We start from the raw sequence: 15,950 nt of genomic DNA on the forward strand, positions 1-15,950 counted from the left end.
CACACTCTCACAGATTCACACACGTACGCACACATGTATGCACACAAATAAATATTCTTACATGTTCACATGCTATGTGTGTGTGCGCGGGGGAGGGGGGGTGTTCTCCTCAGCCTGGACAAGCTTTGAAAACATGCAGAGCTTAATCACCAGGTACAGGAGGACATGGCACAGGGTTGCTGGGAAATGTTCCACGGGAATGTTCTGTGCACAAGAACTTTCCACATTCTCACTCTGCAACCTTTTCCATCAGTTCAGACAAATATTGTTCAAAGAAGTATAGGCGAGGGAGAAGCAAACCAAAGTCTCCAGGGAGGTTCTGATGAATTTGGAAGAGGAGGGAATGTTTATGTATGCAGAAGTGGACAAGTCACAGTACGCAACATCTAGCCATGCGTAAGGTGCCAACTTTGACCCCACTGCAATCTCCCCAATTAATCACTTACAAATGTCCTTCCTTTTTGGTCCACAAAGTTCCAATTAAAGATTGCCTAAGAATCACTTCAAATTAAAGAAAGGAACAGGCTGGAATTCAAATTCCACATAACTATAGAGTATATGAAACCAACCATTTCTGAAGCTGTATCATATTTGCTGGATACATCCACACAGAGTACAAACACCTAGGACCAGGCTCTGTCGTTCTTTCTTCTGAGAGGTAGGGTCTATGCTGGGAAGGAGACCCCACAAGTCAGCTCAGCTCAGCTCCTGAATCTAGGGCTTTAGTAGGAAGGAGCACCATTGCTTGAAGAGAATGGTGATGGTGCAGCCATGTCAGTAACAGCTTCCAGTATGGTGCTGCATGGCAAGCACCCTTCAAATACTGGATGTAATAATTCCTCACTCTCCACAGCAGCCCACATAACTCAACTATGAGTATCCTCGTAGGACAGATGAGGAAACAGGGGCACAGGGCGGTGAAGTAACTCAGTTAAGCTAGTAAGTGACTGACTGAGCGTCTGACTTGAGCTGTTTCACAGTCGTGCCCTTTGATGCCAAGCTACATGGCTTGTTAAACTGCAAGCTTTGGGCTTTGTGGGACTAGACTGACCCCCTGCCAAAGCATGCATTCCTTCAACAGAGTGTAACGTGTTCATGACTCATTTTCTTACAAACAATCAAAACTTTTCTAAATCTAACAAACAAAAGATGGCGCAGCACTGAGAGGTACTAGAACTTCCCATAAAAGGTAAAAAGGATGCAAGACACCACCAACAAATCGAAACTGTCTTCGTGCTAGAAATCTCAGAGTGAAATCAGGGTCAGTTCTTTCTGATGATTATCAAGCACTCCCCTGGTGCTCAGATAATGAGCTACACTTTCCTGAGACAGCATGACACGCCATTCTAGAGACAGAAAACTGGGTTTTACAATGATCGTCAGCTTACAAATTCCCAATTCTCTTCTCTCCTTTTCTCAGAATTGTTTTCATAGAATTTTGGGTTTGCACACTTATTTTCCCATATGCATAACAGATATCCTAATCAGATTTTAATGTTCTCAGGTGGTAACCTCCTCCGCTAGCAGGGCAGTTTAGCATAATTCAGTAACACAGGCTAAAAGGACACAGGACCTTCTCGGGGGTGATTCAACAGCCTTTGCAAAGCAGATCCAGAAACTTACCTTGGGCTTAAAAGCGATGACTTTCAAAACCATCTCAACAGTGAACACCCCCGTGAAGACCATGTTTAGAATGTCCATAGCATCATTGAACATCTTCGACTGCTCATAGTGCTGTGGATGAAGACAGAAGTACCGCTGTCAAAATATCGTCATCTCACATCTCTGAATCGGGAGGTCCCCTGACACCTTCACCCTGGGGCCATTTCCCACCGTCCAGTACCGCATCTCCTCCTAACATTTCAACCCAGCGCTGCAAGGTCCTGTGGTGAACTTCCACAGAACACGAGGGAGGGGGGCGCCCGTGGCACAGTGAGGATGATGGGATGATGGAGGAAATAATGCGCCCGTTCTCGCAGTTCTGAGTAAGGGGAAGTCACTCTTTCTCTGTGGGGAATGATGCTCAGACCCTTGACTAACACATTGCAGATACCACCTAACTGTCTACGGATAAAGGTAGAATTTTATGAGTGATGAATCTTAGACTACTTAGGTCTATGTCTCATTAAAGGTGGTATTACCTAGGCTTTACACTTTCCCCTAGATCAACATACAGACATTTTCATTTCTTAAGTTTAAAATGTGTCTGAAACTATGTGCCTGACTATAGACCTGTCTTCTACATATAAATGAAGACGTGTGATTTAAGTTTCAAGCCTGGGCAGAACCTGGTTGTAGACCTGGGTCCTGGCTTCCTGACCTAGAGCCATGTCTATCAGTCAGCAACTTCTGTCAACACTGCTCAGCAGTATGACTTGGTCAAGGTCATCAAGAAATTACTGAAATTCAGATCAATATTTCAAAAACTAGAAAACCTTGCACTACCACGCCAGGAGCCCCTTAAAGACAGAAATGTAACTTGGGTTTTCCTTTTCAGCAGTGAGTGACACTGCAGCAGGTCCAGACCAAAGTTTCAGACACGGGTGCTAGAGAGACAGACGGTTGAAAGGTCAAGGGCACTTGTTCTTACAGAGACCTGGGTTCAGTTCCCAGGACCCACATTATGGCCCACAGTCCTCTGTAACTCCAGCTCCAGGGGATACAAACCCCTCTTCTGACTTCTGTGGGCACCAGGCACATACATGGTGTACATACATACAAGGCAGCAAAACACTCATTCAAGTAAAATTAAATAAAATATCTAAAAATAATTTCAAAGTGCCAGGCTCATAATTCAGCCGAATATCATTTGCCCCGCGGTAGGCAGGGAAGACTTCCCACATCACTCATAAAGAAAGTGTTGCGTGGGCCGAGGTTCTCAAGGCCACCAGCTGGTAAGGGCAGAAGCCAGGGCAGAAGCTGAGGGCTGTGTGGCACCGGAGCTTTGGTACTCAGCCACTCTTGGGTCCCACGACCCATGCTGAACACCACACACAGGCTCCGTGGAAGCACAACCCACAGCCCTATCACCCAGGCAGATCCAAACATAAAAGTGACCTTACAACATTTGGGTAGAACAGATCTCTGACCACATTCTAGCCCCGGCTTATCAGAAAGCCAGACTTCTCCTCTTGGGAGACAGGGCATGCTGCCATCAGGATCTGGGGCACAAGGCTATGTGGCACACCTAGACTTGGTCCCCACAGTGATCTCCATTTTTTACCTGCATGGCCAAGCAGAGCGTGTTGAGCATGATGAGGACGAACATCATGTATTCGAAAGGTGAGGAGTTCACCACGTACCAGAACTTGTACTGATATGGGTTTTTGGGGATGTATCTCCGTAAGGGGCGTGCTTTCAAGGCATATTCAACACACTGACGCTGCAATGGTAGAAAAAGGCAAACACAGGGGTTTTGAGAGCTTCCAGGGAAGGAGCACATAGTGGTCGTCTGCTTAGAAGAGCTTACTCTGGACCTCCAGAAGAGACCATGAATGACAATGATGAAGCCTCATGGAGTCTCTGATGGGATCTAGCATTTGCCTCATGGTAACTTCAGAAGTGAGCAGTGCAGCCTGTGTGCTAGCTGGGACTTATAGACAGAACTCATGCATACTTGGGTAAGGCTCTGCAGTATCCCTTAGGCGGGTGTGAGGGTTGGGAGACTTGGACCAAACCTAGTCTGGACCGTTCCTCTTCGCCAGAAGGTGTTCGCCAGCTCTGCCTGTGTTGTCCTCAAGGGGAAGCTAGCTAAGGACAGGCACAAAATCTTTAAGGGCCATAGAGATGGAGTTTACTTCCTTAGGCTGGAAGCTCTCCGGACACTCTAGCAGACCCACAGAAGATGCGTGTTCAGTCTTCTGGGGATGGGAGCTCACCATTCTCATGTAAGCATCTCCCAAGAATGATCAGTGATGATGGTTAGATTAAACTAAAGTTAGTTCTAAACAGACCACTGTCCTCCTACCCACTCGGGGACAGAGACTAGTCCTTATTTGGAGCCAGCCCAGAGGGAGCCTCCATTTGTCTGCAAGGCTTATTCCTGCCCCTCCCCCACCTCTTGCCTCTACTCTGGACACAGCAGACTGCAGACCAGTTCTCTAGCCTAGTTTGGGACTTTGGGTTCTCACACATATGTAGCACCGGCCTTGCAGGTTCACCTCGCCTAGCCCTCACTTGCCTGCCCCCCTTGGGTAGGCAAGGACATGCTGACATACAGTTCTTCCGCAAACCAAGTCAGCACCATTCTCACATTTCCAGAGCGGTCAGTTGCCACTTGGGCAGGGCTACCTCGTAATGCCATGGCCACTACTGCAGGAAGCCCACACTGCCATATCATTCTTGCTCACCAAGTCACCATAAAAGCAGAGATGCCCTTTGTAGAAAACAGGGGAAAACTCTCAGAACAGACTTTCAATCTCATAAGCTAAAGGTTCAAAAGAATGTCTAAGGGGCAACTCCTTCATGCCGACATAAACTGTGTCTAAATGAGTTAAGGAACCAAGACCCAGGGGCAGAGATGCACCTAATGTTACAGAAAAGGTACAGGCAGAGCAGGGCTAGAGCACAGGTTCCTGGTTTCCTTGCTTTATCATATAATCAGAGCCAAGCCCCACTTCTAGGTCAGCTAAAACAAAGAAGGAGATGAATGACGCCAGTAACTTTAGTTCCAACATCAAAGTTTCTGGCTCTTCCTAATAAATGACAGCGTATTTCAATTGAAGGCAACTGTAGTCCCCAGAAGACACCTAGAAATCTCTGGGAATATTTTGGTTCCCCACTGCAGGAAGGGGGTGCCAGTGCATTGAGTAGGTAGGGACCAGGGACTCTACTTCTTGCCCAACAGTTGTGCCCAGGAAGCAAAAACAAGAAGGACCAGCCTATAAGGTGAAGAAAGTTTGCAACAAGGAGATATCAAATTGCTTCTGCCCATGGGATGGTGCAAGCTTGAATGAGTAATTTCTGGCTCTGGGTCACAGTACCATGCAAGAGTCTAAACATCACTGCTCAGTCATGGCCATGGGTAATGGCCTCAGTGTTCTCCGATTCCTCCTCACAAGCTTGGGGATTAATTTCCCCAGTCATAGTCTATTGTGTGTCGGATGACTAACTCTACAGATACTCAACATGGTTGATAGTGTGCTCTGAACAGGGGCCTGAGCCCCTCCACTGGAAGAGGAGGTGCGCTGCTCTGGCCTGAGGGACAGAAGCACAAACAGTGTGTGACTTTAACCTGGTTTTTGTCCAGCTCACAGTTCTTATACTCTTTTTCTCCCTGTTCCTGAAAGGTGACAATGACGAAGCCCACAAAGATATTCATCATGAAGAAGGCAACAATGATGATGTAAATGATGAAGAAGATGGAGATCTCCACACGGTAGTTGTAGACGGGACCAACATTCTCTCCGTTTGAGTCAATAGCTTTATACAGCAACCTGGAGAACAGGAAAACTGAGTGAGGACTTGACAACACCATAGTCCAAGCAGCCTGTCCCACTGCCCCATTAGATGCTCCCAAAATTCCTCTGTACAGTTACAGTCTATGTTTTGGGGACCTGAACACAGCCAGGTCATTGAGGCGACTTCAGCTGTAGGCCCAGACAGCTAGTATGTAGATGAGGGGTTGCCCAGACATAATCATTCAAAGAATATCTAGGTAACTGAAAAATCAAAAGGATTTCACCAACAGTCAACAATTCAACCTTCTACTAACAGATAAGAGATAAAGAACATCACATTTGACATATTGAAGGAACCAAAAATTGTGTGTGCACTGTACCCAAACAGGAAGTTCCAGCATCAGACAGAACTCTTGAAAAGGATGTTACCATAACACACACCAATTCAACTAGTCCACTCTAATGCCGTCAGTCCTTCAGGACGCCAGGCCATGGTGTAAAAGCTTTCACATCCTCTCCTTTGATCTGTACTAGAAGGGGAGATGTTACCACCACCCCTTTTTATCAATGGTCAGAGGGGCATCCAAGTACCAAGATCACAAGGTCAGCAATCGTCAGGGGCAGAGCTCGAAGCTGGGCTCAGGTCCTGTAACCCCAAGATCCAGGCTGGTTCACATGCCGTCAGCTGCCCCCATGGCTAACTGAGGCTCAGCGTCCCAAACCTGACATTACCACAGTGTCTCCTCAGATTGAAGCTCTTAGGCCACACCTCACTTCTCCTAGATTAGTTTCCTAGTGAGTGAGTACTTCTCAATTGCCTGTGGAACTTCTGAGAATCTCTGTCACAGCCCCTCCTCAAGCCCTGGCAGCTGGCAAGAACCAGCCTGAGCACTCACCCCCTGAAGCCCCTCTGGCATGTGACATCTGAAGGAAGGAAAGAGTGCTCAAGGCTCCCCCTTTGCCTTTTGTTTTCTTCCTTCTTTATGTCCTGATATCCTTACTCACCCAGATGCCGGCCATACACCCAGAGTCTATTCTGTACTAGGTATGATGATGACACATTTCTACTAGCTCTGGGGCTCTGGGTTCTGAGGGTAGGAACAATGCCTCAATCATGCTGTTTCTTCCACATTGTCTAACACAGCATGCTGCATGGAGTTGATAGCAAAGGCATCAATTGTGAATGAGTGTATAAGCATCTTCATGAAAGAAACAGCATGGCGGCAACTGCCCATGCCTGGCACACATCAGTGCTCATTCTGTATCATAATGAGTGAGCGAATGACAGTCTGAACACTGTCAAGTCCTCTTTGAGAACATCAGAAGGGCAGCTACCAACAGAAGTCCCTCTAGCAAATGCCTCTTAAGACCTCCTTAACCACACCCAGAGATGCTGCTCAGATCCTTCACATCTGAGAGCCAGAAGCAATGCAGACATTTAACACCTTCCTGTTCAGATGGAGAAACCATGATGGGCAGAAATTGATGACAAGCTGCCCAAAGTTAGTTACAGACAAGCTTGCTAGCTTTGAGGAACAAAAGCGGAACCCATTCCTGGAAGGATGACAGCACAGAGTCCCCAAGGAGCAAATAGGGACCTCTCAGGAAACTGGATATTTCTCATACTCACGCGGGCCAGCCTTCAAAAGTTGAGACCGTGAAGAGTGCCATCATAGCCGAAAGGACGTTGTCAAAATTGAAATCACTGTTTTGCCAGATCCTCTCACGGACCACGGGACTGTCGACATCGCCATCCTTATAAAGAATGAAAAGCCCCCTGTAGAGGAAAGGCTTTAGAGTCATCTTGGCTTCACACATGATATTACTAGTTTGGTCCAGCACCCAGAACACCATCTGTAGCCTCAGCCAGGCCACACACCGGTGCACAGCCCAAGTGGGGCTTCTCCGTTGCCACACCCACATGTGCTCTGCTCTATTGTTCAAGTAACCTAGGAACAACTAGTGTAAAGTGCACTTTCTGGGGCAGGAGCGAGAGACCCAGTGTACATGTGTTGGCTATTAGCTATGACCAAGTGGTAAGTGTTTCTCACACTAGAGAGGCTGGAAATACAAGTGGAAATCAACACCTCGTCCGCAGAGAATTCCCTAAGCTCCAAGAAGCAAGCCGAGGTATCCGCTTGCCTCCATTCTAGTTTCAACAAGCTCTTCTTTCATATGTCATCAGTGGCCCTAGTTTTCTCTCCAAAGAGCCCTGTGACTGCTGTCACACAGCATTTCTTACGGAACTGTACTTGCAGAAGGAGCCCATGAGATAAAGCCCATTACGGCAACGGGCAGCTAGAGGGAAGGGCCACGCAGCCACACGATGGCGGCACTAGCCAGCCTCTGGGGTGCCCTGCATCCCTCAGCCTGAGCCAATGGCATTTTTTGGAGCTATATGTAGCCATAGGCAAACTCTACCTGATGCCCTGTGGCCATATCATCTGTGCAAGGAAACTCAAATCAATGCATATGGGGCAGGCAGCTAGACCCTGGCCTGCTTAACTCTAAAGGTCAGGGACATAGATTTTCTGTAGCCTTAAGCTCTGGGCAATGTATGCATGGACTATGAACTATCCACATTGGCTGAACATCTTGAATTATGAGGTGTGAATGTTTCTCCTCTACTGGATGTTCTGAACAGAGATGTGCCAAAGTGTGGGCAATAGAAACAAGGAGCAAAGACATGTCAAGTCTTCTAGAAGAGGGTAGCCCACCCCAGACCACCGGGAACTGAGCTGCACGTCTGACTTGGGAGAATAACACTCACACTCCTCGTGGACAGGAGGGGAGATATCGGTGGCCACTGGTCAGTTACTTGAGGGTTGCTTCCCCCAGCTTGTAAGTTCCATGCTAAGTAGCTAGAGACATCTACTCGCTCTTTTGGGATGATCAAGATGGTTCAAACCTCGAGAGAGGCGCTGACTAAACAGTAGTGTGACTGCACTGATATGTGCCCTGGATATAGGTGATTTCACTTTATTTGACTTTCACCTGGACTTGAACATATAAACAAACAACAACAAGATGCCAACACTATCCTTCCTGGCATGAGCGGAGTGGAAAGGCCTCTTATTGCTTGACAAAAACTTCTGAAATGCTAACGTGAGCGAATCCTTGAGGACTGCCATTTCTTCTCCCAAATCCCCCAGCCTGCCCTCGAGGTACCCACCTGCATTCCTCGGGGTTACTTTTGGCTTCATCTGTGCAGCGATAGAACTTCCCCTAGATACAAAGCAGATGGAGAGTCAACACAGGCTCTCCTTGTGAAGGCCAACTCCAGCCCGGGGAAGGCAAGAGGGCGCCCCACCTTGAACAGCTGCACCCCAATGCAGGCAAACATGAACTGCAGCAGGGTGGTGACGACCATGATGTTGCCGATGGTCCGGATCGCCACGAAGACACACTGGACCACGTGCTGGGGAGAGAGCAGAGCGAGGATGGAAGGCCGCCACTCTCCTCCCTTGACCCCGGGGCCAGGGCTGTGTTTGGGTACACTGTGATGTGAATTTTTAACTGTTCTAACTGCAGGCTTTGTTTTTCAGTTACCTACTGCGTGAGTACAGCGCCCCATACGGTGTTCACTTTCACATTCACTAAGTTCCTATTACATCTATTTATTGTGTGTGTGCACACGCACATGTGAACTTGGGGGCGAGGACACCATGTAAGAAGGGTTCTCTCCTTCGACGTGGACCCCGGGGATTGCACTCAGGTTAGTAGAGTTGGTGGCAAGTGCCTTGACCCACTGAGGCATTCCACTGGCCCACGGAACACCCTTCAAGTGTCCTTTCTTGGGATTCCTCAAAAGACAATGGTTTAATTGAAAAGAAACACCGCCGGCACATGGGATCACAAGATTCTCATGCCAGAAAGACCTTACAGACATGTAAACCCTCTGGCCAGCTGCATAATCCATATGGGAAAAGATTATAACTTAAAATAAACACAAAAAAGATATTAATAAAGAAGTAACAAATGGTCGCTGTAATAACAACCACACATCTCCAACTCACAAAACCGAAAGTAACTTTCGCTGCGTACGTGTGTATCGACACATGCCAGGTGGGTATATGTCCACATGCCTGTTCATGTGAGGACACTGTGTGGCCTGCCATACCAGGCTCTACTTCATACTCTGAATGCAGAGCTGAGATAGACCAGGAGGGCCCTGCTATCTCAGCCACCTCTGGCACTGGGGTTACAGGAGTGGGAGAGCAGACATGGCTTTCTACACAAGGTCCTACTGTGTGTGTGCAGCCAGTCTCTTACTGCTGCGCCATCTTTCATTTTTTGAATGACAGTAGTTGGCAGAGGTAGCTTTTTTGGTGGAAAGGTCCCACTCTGAAACCCATCATGCCTCAGCTCATCTCCAGACTAGAACAGTTAATAACTGCAGCCATCCCCAACCCAAGCCAGCCCCACTCACAAGAGAGGGCCAATACCTTAAGTCCTTTTGCTCTGTTGATTGCTCTGAGAGGCCTCAAGACCCTTAGAACCCTGAGAATCTTCACAACGGAGATGGCGCTGGATCTAAGGCGGAACAAAGGTAAGAGAACAAGCAGTGTGTGCTGTGGAGGAGATCAGTTACTTCATGTGACCATGTGGAGTTGAGCTGATCTCTCTGTTCCTTTCTGCTACAAAACAGGCCTCCTGCCTCCCGAGGGAGCTGACAGAGGCCCTGCTTCAAGCACACAACTGGATTTTATAGAGACATTTTCAAACTTTGATACGTTAATGTAAACACTAGATCCCTGACATTTAGATTTCAGTGTTTAAACCCGGGAACCTGTCTGTGCTTTGGTGCTAGGGCTTTTCTGACCACCAAGGAGTTAAATCTGGTAGGAGAGATGAGCCGCACATACCTGGCTGGGAGTGTGGGGTGGCATTAAATGCAGTGTGCCCCTTTGAGGAAGGGAAGGTGGCACAAGGTCTCAGGCAGCTGGGAAGGCCTCTCAGGGAGGGGCCAACAGGTGAGCCCCAAGGGAGTAAAGAGTTAGCTGACAGAGGGAAGTGGGGCGTGGGAGGCAGCAGCAGTGCCTACACAGGCAGCTGAGTCATGGCAGCCCAGGTGGTTGGGTGTGGCTGGGACACAGGCCCAGGAGGAAGTGTGCAAGAAGAAAAGCTGGAAAGAACGTGGACATCTCAGAGGCTGATGAGAGTGTGAAGAGACTGAAGGTTCTACTGGGAAGTGAATTCAGAACTTCCTTCTCCAGGCAGCAGCCAGAAGTAACAACAAGGAAGGCAATTCTGGGCAGGAATGCTCGGCTCTTGTTTGGTCCAAAGCAGGCCCCCAGAATGGGAGTGCTGCTGACACTGCCTTAAATGACAGGCTGGGATCTGACCAGGTAAGCAGGGGGACTCTATCCGATACAGAAACTTAAACCTAGCATTCCTCAGAAGCAAGTTTCTGTCAGGAAAAGCCAATGCTCCCTTATCTGCCCCCACTGTCAATTCCCTCAGGCAGAGGGCATCTAGTCCCTAATTAACACAAACAGCCTGCAACATATCAAAGCCTCCATGCTAACTCTCAGGCTGTTCTGGCCCACACCCCTCCTGTGCCACTTCCTGACCCCATAAAGCTGACAGGGCTTTTCCTGCTATCCACTGTTCTCTGCCCGATGCAGAAGTTTGACTCCCAAATAAACTGTCCTTTTTTCTTCCCATAGAGTAGTCTAGCTCAGTGATTTCACTATGCCTCACTTACAGTCCTCTCCAGGTCCCTTTAGCTAAGGGGCTTATGTACATGTGTGCTCACATGGGGTGCCATTGGCTGGCTCCAGAGGCCAGCAGGAGAGTGAGGTGAGGTCACAGAAGATGCAACCACAGGTGACTGCCCCAGGACTGCACGGGGTGGAAAGGCAGTGTTCAGCCTCGAAGAAACCCTAAACGACCCCAAAGGTCACTACAACTCTGCATCCTGCAAGCACAGGAAGTGGAACGAGTCCCAAAGGACCACCAAGGCCAACCTCCTCCTGAAGTGAAGGAAAAGTGCCACCCTGAGAGAGGATACTCCAGAATCAGGCCTGAGAGGAACTTGATTTGTTTTCTTCCAGTCAAGCTGTCATTCGTCTGCTGCCGAAAGCCAGTTTCAAAAAGAATAATAAACTCAACCTAGCAGTAGGCACAAGGAATAAAGAAAAAAAACAAAACAAAACAAAAAACACAACAACAGAAAAAGGAAAGCGTGAACGGAACGGGGCAAGCTAAACTCTCCTGGCTGTAACCATCAGACGGTGCCCAGCTTGAATGAATTAGGTTCAAGTTCCCCAGGTAAATGCATTCTGCTGACACATGAATACTTACTGAATCCCAAATGACACCAGAGACACCCCAACAACCAGCATGTCCAGCAAATTGAAGTAGTTCCTGCAGAAAGCTCCTTTGTGCAAGAAAGCTCCAAAAGTTGTCATCTGAAAACAGAATCATGTGCCATTTACTTCTTCCTCCTTCCCTCCAGGGTCCAAAACCAAACAAACCAGAGCCTGCGCTCTTCACAAACTCTTGACAGAAGCGTGACTTCATCAATGACTGCACGCAGAAGACAAATGCAAAGCAACGGGGCTGAGTGACTACGCAATTTACTTCAGCAAAAGTAGAGAGGAGCACACATGTAAAGAGACCAATTTAGAGTCTATTCAGGTAAGAACAGCTCTCTGCCATGTCCAAAGAGCCCGCCTCAGGCTTGTGAGAACGCCATCACTGCCTCACACCCGAGCTTACCTACACAGTGATGGCCTGGCCTCTCTAAGGTCACAGAGGACATATTCATTAAACTTCTCAGTGGGAGCTAGCAGTGTCGGCTCCAACATCCCTAGTGTGCTTTTGCCCTGAACTTTGCTGCTCCAGCTTTAATGGTTTTCCCATTCCCAGCTCTCCCAAGTCTAGGTACTCTACAAATATCAGGCATAGCAAGGAGGCTGTTGGGTATTGTTACAGCTAAGCCAGTCTTGCTCTCACATTAAACACCCTGTATAGCAGGAGCACATATAGTGGGATTTCTGCTGATCTGATCTGAAGAGTTCAACAAAGAAGTTCTCCAGATGGGAAAAATACAGTGTTCAATAACCCAGGATTTCATGGGCCTCAAAGCTTATGAGTAAGTACACTCATTTAACAATTCAAAAAGGCAGACAGGAGAGCAGAATTTCAATTAACCAGGACAATGGATCTATGAAACAATGCTCCTTAATTCAGCTGGAGGGAGAGGCAGCAAATGGCAAAAACCAGAACCTGGGGTAGGAACCCCACGTGTGTTGTGCAGTTTTTACTACAGGGCCATAAACCTCAGCACTGCTCTGCTCAGCCCAGATGCAGAGGGGACTAAAACTAAGCTTACATTTACACAAGAAAACTCAAAAGTTTTATAAGACTTCACATAGAGTTGAACATAGTTGGGTGGGTGGTTTTGAACTCATTATCATTATCAGTGACACAAAGGGGCCATTTCCTGACCACATTAATTGAGGTTTCATCAGCAGAAGATTTTGTGAAGAGCCCAAGTCCCTAGTTGCTCAACTTAAAGTACATTTTTATATGCATACACATAAACCTCAAAATACTTTAAGAACAACTGTAGCTAAAACTCTTCATTTCTTAGCTTTTTCCCACAAGGAGTTGGTTGTAACAGCAGGATCAGAAGGCCCAAATCACAGAGCTCTTGGCCCTCCACCGTGTCTGCAGAGCTCTGACATGGGGAAGGAACTTCCTCATGAGGTGCTCATAGTCAGGACACAGCACACACACTGATGCCACCTGTTAGGCCGTGCATGGGCAGTACATTGGCACCTTTAGTCTGTGCCAGTGTGAGCCCATCCCACTAAGACAGATACAGAGCATCTCCACGCAAGTAGACCCAACTCGCCTTGCAAGACCCATTGCAAGAAAATAGTAAGTTACTATTTGAGGACACAGAACCACAGGGTAGTCCAGGAGCATGGAAAGAGTGGCTCCTGTCACAGTATGAGTGCTTTTTGACTCTGATGTTGGAAAGAAGGAAGAGAGTTCACACAGAGTGCTAGATCCATTATTAATGAACAAAATTCTGAGGAGTTTTTAAAAAGCACAAAATATAATTCTAATTGGAATGTGCGGCCAATGCAGCTCCTCCAAGCACTCAAAGATTAAAAAAAGAAAAAAAAAAAAACTGCAAAAACACGTAAAAATGGTCACAGAAAAAAAAATCCTTTAGTTTTAAAAAGTTTAGCTTGATCAAGGAAGGAAAAAAAATAGTTCAAAGCACTTCACACATCTCTCCTGTGCCTTGTACACAGGAGGGGCCTCAGTCAGGGCTCAATGGCCCGTTACCTTCAAAATGATCTCAAATGCAAAAGTACCCGTGAAGACATAGTCCGCATAACCTAGCATCTGGAAGGAAGCAAAGGATGCAACCATTATTGCTGTGGCTGCATAGTGGAGGGGGTCAAGGAAAGATGTGTTACCTTTAACAGGATTTCAACCGTAAAGATGGCTGTGAAAGCATAGTCAAAGTAACCCAGTATCTGCAAGGCACAACACGCAGAAATCAGAACAAGGCACACAAACAAGTCGTGGCAGATCCCTGCCCGTGAGTAGAAACCCCAACTTGTGTCCAGAGGACCCCTCTAAGAGGGGCAGGGCTGCTGCTCCCGTGGGAGGGCTGAGCTGCTCAAAGGGCCTGTCTCTCCCGCTCACAGCTCCTCTTTGTGACGGCCAAGGAATGTTGTCGAACCTGGCTTCCTTGGCCGGCTTCCCAGGCTCCTATCCTGGCCCACAGGGGCTGGTTTCTGAGAAGCCTGTGCTAATAATCTTCCCTCTAAGTGAACAACCAGTGACTCGATAAATGAGATTCATACACATTTTGCAGTTTTGAATTTGGCTGAATGAAATGTGCTGCCATCTAGCTGTGCTTTGTGTCAGTGAAGGAATCTAAGTGGCAATGCTGCAGTGGAGCTGAGAGGGTAGCCTGGTGGTAGAGGCCATTGCTAACCGAGCATGAGGTCCTGGGATCTGTGCCCAGCACCATGAAGGTTAACATTTTCTTTAAACATAAATAAAAAGAAGCTAATGGCGTCAAATCGAGCTAGAAATGTTCATGTGTTCCTGTGGACCCAGGACAATTTAATCATGAAGTGATTTCCCTAGCCCACCCTCATATGCCAGGATGGTCCAGTTTATAAGGCATGGTTTGTACTTAGGGTCTTCCTCCTGAACCTAACTCTGCTTCATCTCAAGGCTGATCCTTGCCTTTTGGGGTCCATGCAAAGAACAGACTGACCCAGCATTCTGATTTTTAGTATACCTACTCTACTAGCATGCCTGAAAATGCCATGTAAAATCTGTAAAAGTCTCATGAGCTCCTGATGCAAGGTTCTCGATTTCTTTCATAGCCATGAAAATTCAGAGGCCAGTGGGTCAGAAGCAAGAAGTCTGAGCAGCACAGCAAGATACTCAGCGTGTGGACGACCCCATGACTCTCAACCAGAAAGATGGCAGCCAAGATGGCCAGTACACAAGCCTGTCCTGAGTGCTGATCTCATGGATGTGGTGAGCTAGGGCTTTATTGCATATCTATTGTCTATCTATCCCTGTCTGTCTGTCTGTCTGTCTTCTGTCTGTCTGTCTGTCTCTCTCTCTCTCTCTCTATCTATCTATCTATCTATCTCTCTATCACATAACCAGATGCCGCAGTATATGTATGGAGGTCAGAGGACAACTTTTATCTGACTTTTAGTTCTCTCTTCTACCGCATGAGTCCCAGGGATTGAATCCAGGTGGTCAGCCATGGTGGCGGGTGCCTTTTCATGCTGAGCCATCTTGCTAGCCCATCTATGGTTTTGAAAGAACTGAAGATGTTAATGTTGGGAGGGCTGTAGAAACCACTTAGGCTTATCCTTTCCATTGAAGACATGTGGATATTAGGGATGGGGCAGGGGTACCTGTCAGGCCACAAAGCCAGTCACAGGCAAAGAAGCTGGTGCAGGCTAGTCCAGAGCTTCAGGGCTGTGTCTTCTCTGCAGGAGCCACCACTGGGACATGCATTGCCTGCCCCCATGGAAGGGGAGCTGTGCTTCTCTTCCACAGAAGTGGCGGGGGGCTCTACTCCATGGCAGCTCAATTTGCAGGTAATCCTTTCCCAAACTTCCCATTTCTGGCCTCCTAGACATTGCTAGAACAGTTCGTGTAACTGTATTTTCTAGTCAACTATCAGCACCCCCTTTCCTTCATTCCTTCCTCGGGTGCTGAAAGGACGTTGCAGCCACACTTACTGGGCCCCATGGTGCCCAGGCGCCCTTCCAAGGTCTTAGACTTAAGTACTTTCTCCACACACCTTCTTCCCTTTTTACTAGAAACTCAGCTATTGTTAAAATGAAAAACTTCTGTGTTTTAACAGCAACACAGGTAACTAGGTGCATCTGTCTAAAACAACAAGGAAAAATGCATGGGAAAGAAATTATGACAAAAAGAAACATAAAAATAACCTGTGATTAATTAAAAAAAAAGAAAAAAAAACCTGTCTGATTTTGAAAAGAAGAAGAAGAAGAGGAGGAGGAGGAGGAGGAGGAGGAGGAG

At 47.4% G+C, this 15,950-nt stretch overlaps 1 protein-coding gene across 2 annotated transcripts in view; it reads right to left on the minus strand.

Moving 5' to 3' along the window:
* Positions 1–15,950, minus strand: part of Cacna1d (calcium voltage-gated channel subunit alpha1 D) — a 294,805-nt gene that overhangs the window by 52,447 nt on the left and 226,408 nt on the right. For both annotated transcript variants that reach the window (XM_055612225.1, XM_055612224.1), the window contains 9 exons: positions 13,841–13,900; positions 11,706–11,812; positions 9,845–9,932; positions 8,710–8,817; positions 8,572–8,624; positions 7,030–7,176; positions 5,234–5,435; positions 3,224–3,382; positions 1,624–1,734 (listed from right to left, as the gene is read on the minus strand). In XM_055612225.1, coding sequence (XP_055468200.1) covers positions 1,624–1,734; positions 3,224–3,382; positions 5,234–5,435; positions 7,030–7,176; positions 8,572–8,624; positions 8,710–8,817; positions 9,845–9,932; positions 11,706–11,812; positions 13,841–13,900 — 1,035 coding nt within the window. The remainder of the gene's footprint in view (positions 1–1,623; positions 1,735–3,223; positions 3,383–5,233; positions 5,436–7,029; positions 7,177–8,571; positions 8,625–8,709; positions 8,818–9,844; positions 9,933–11,705; positions 11,813–13,840; positions 13,901–15,950) is intronic.

The sequence above is a fragment of the Psammomys obesus genome, unplaced genomic scaffold (genome assembly GCF_907164565.1).
Source record: "Psammomys obesus unplaced genomic scaffold, mPsaObe1.curated_primary_1811, whole genome shotgun sequence".
Classification (NCBI taxonomy): domain Eukaryota; kingdom Metazoa; phylum Chordata; class Mammalia; order Rodentia; family Muridae; genus Psammomys; species Psammomys obesus.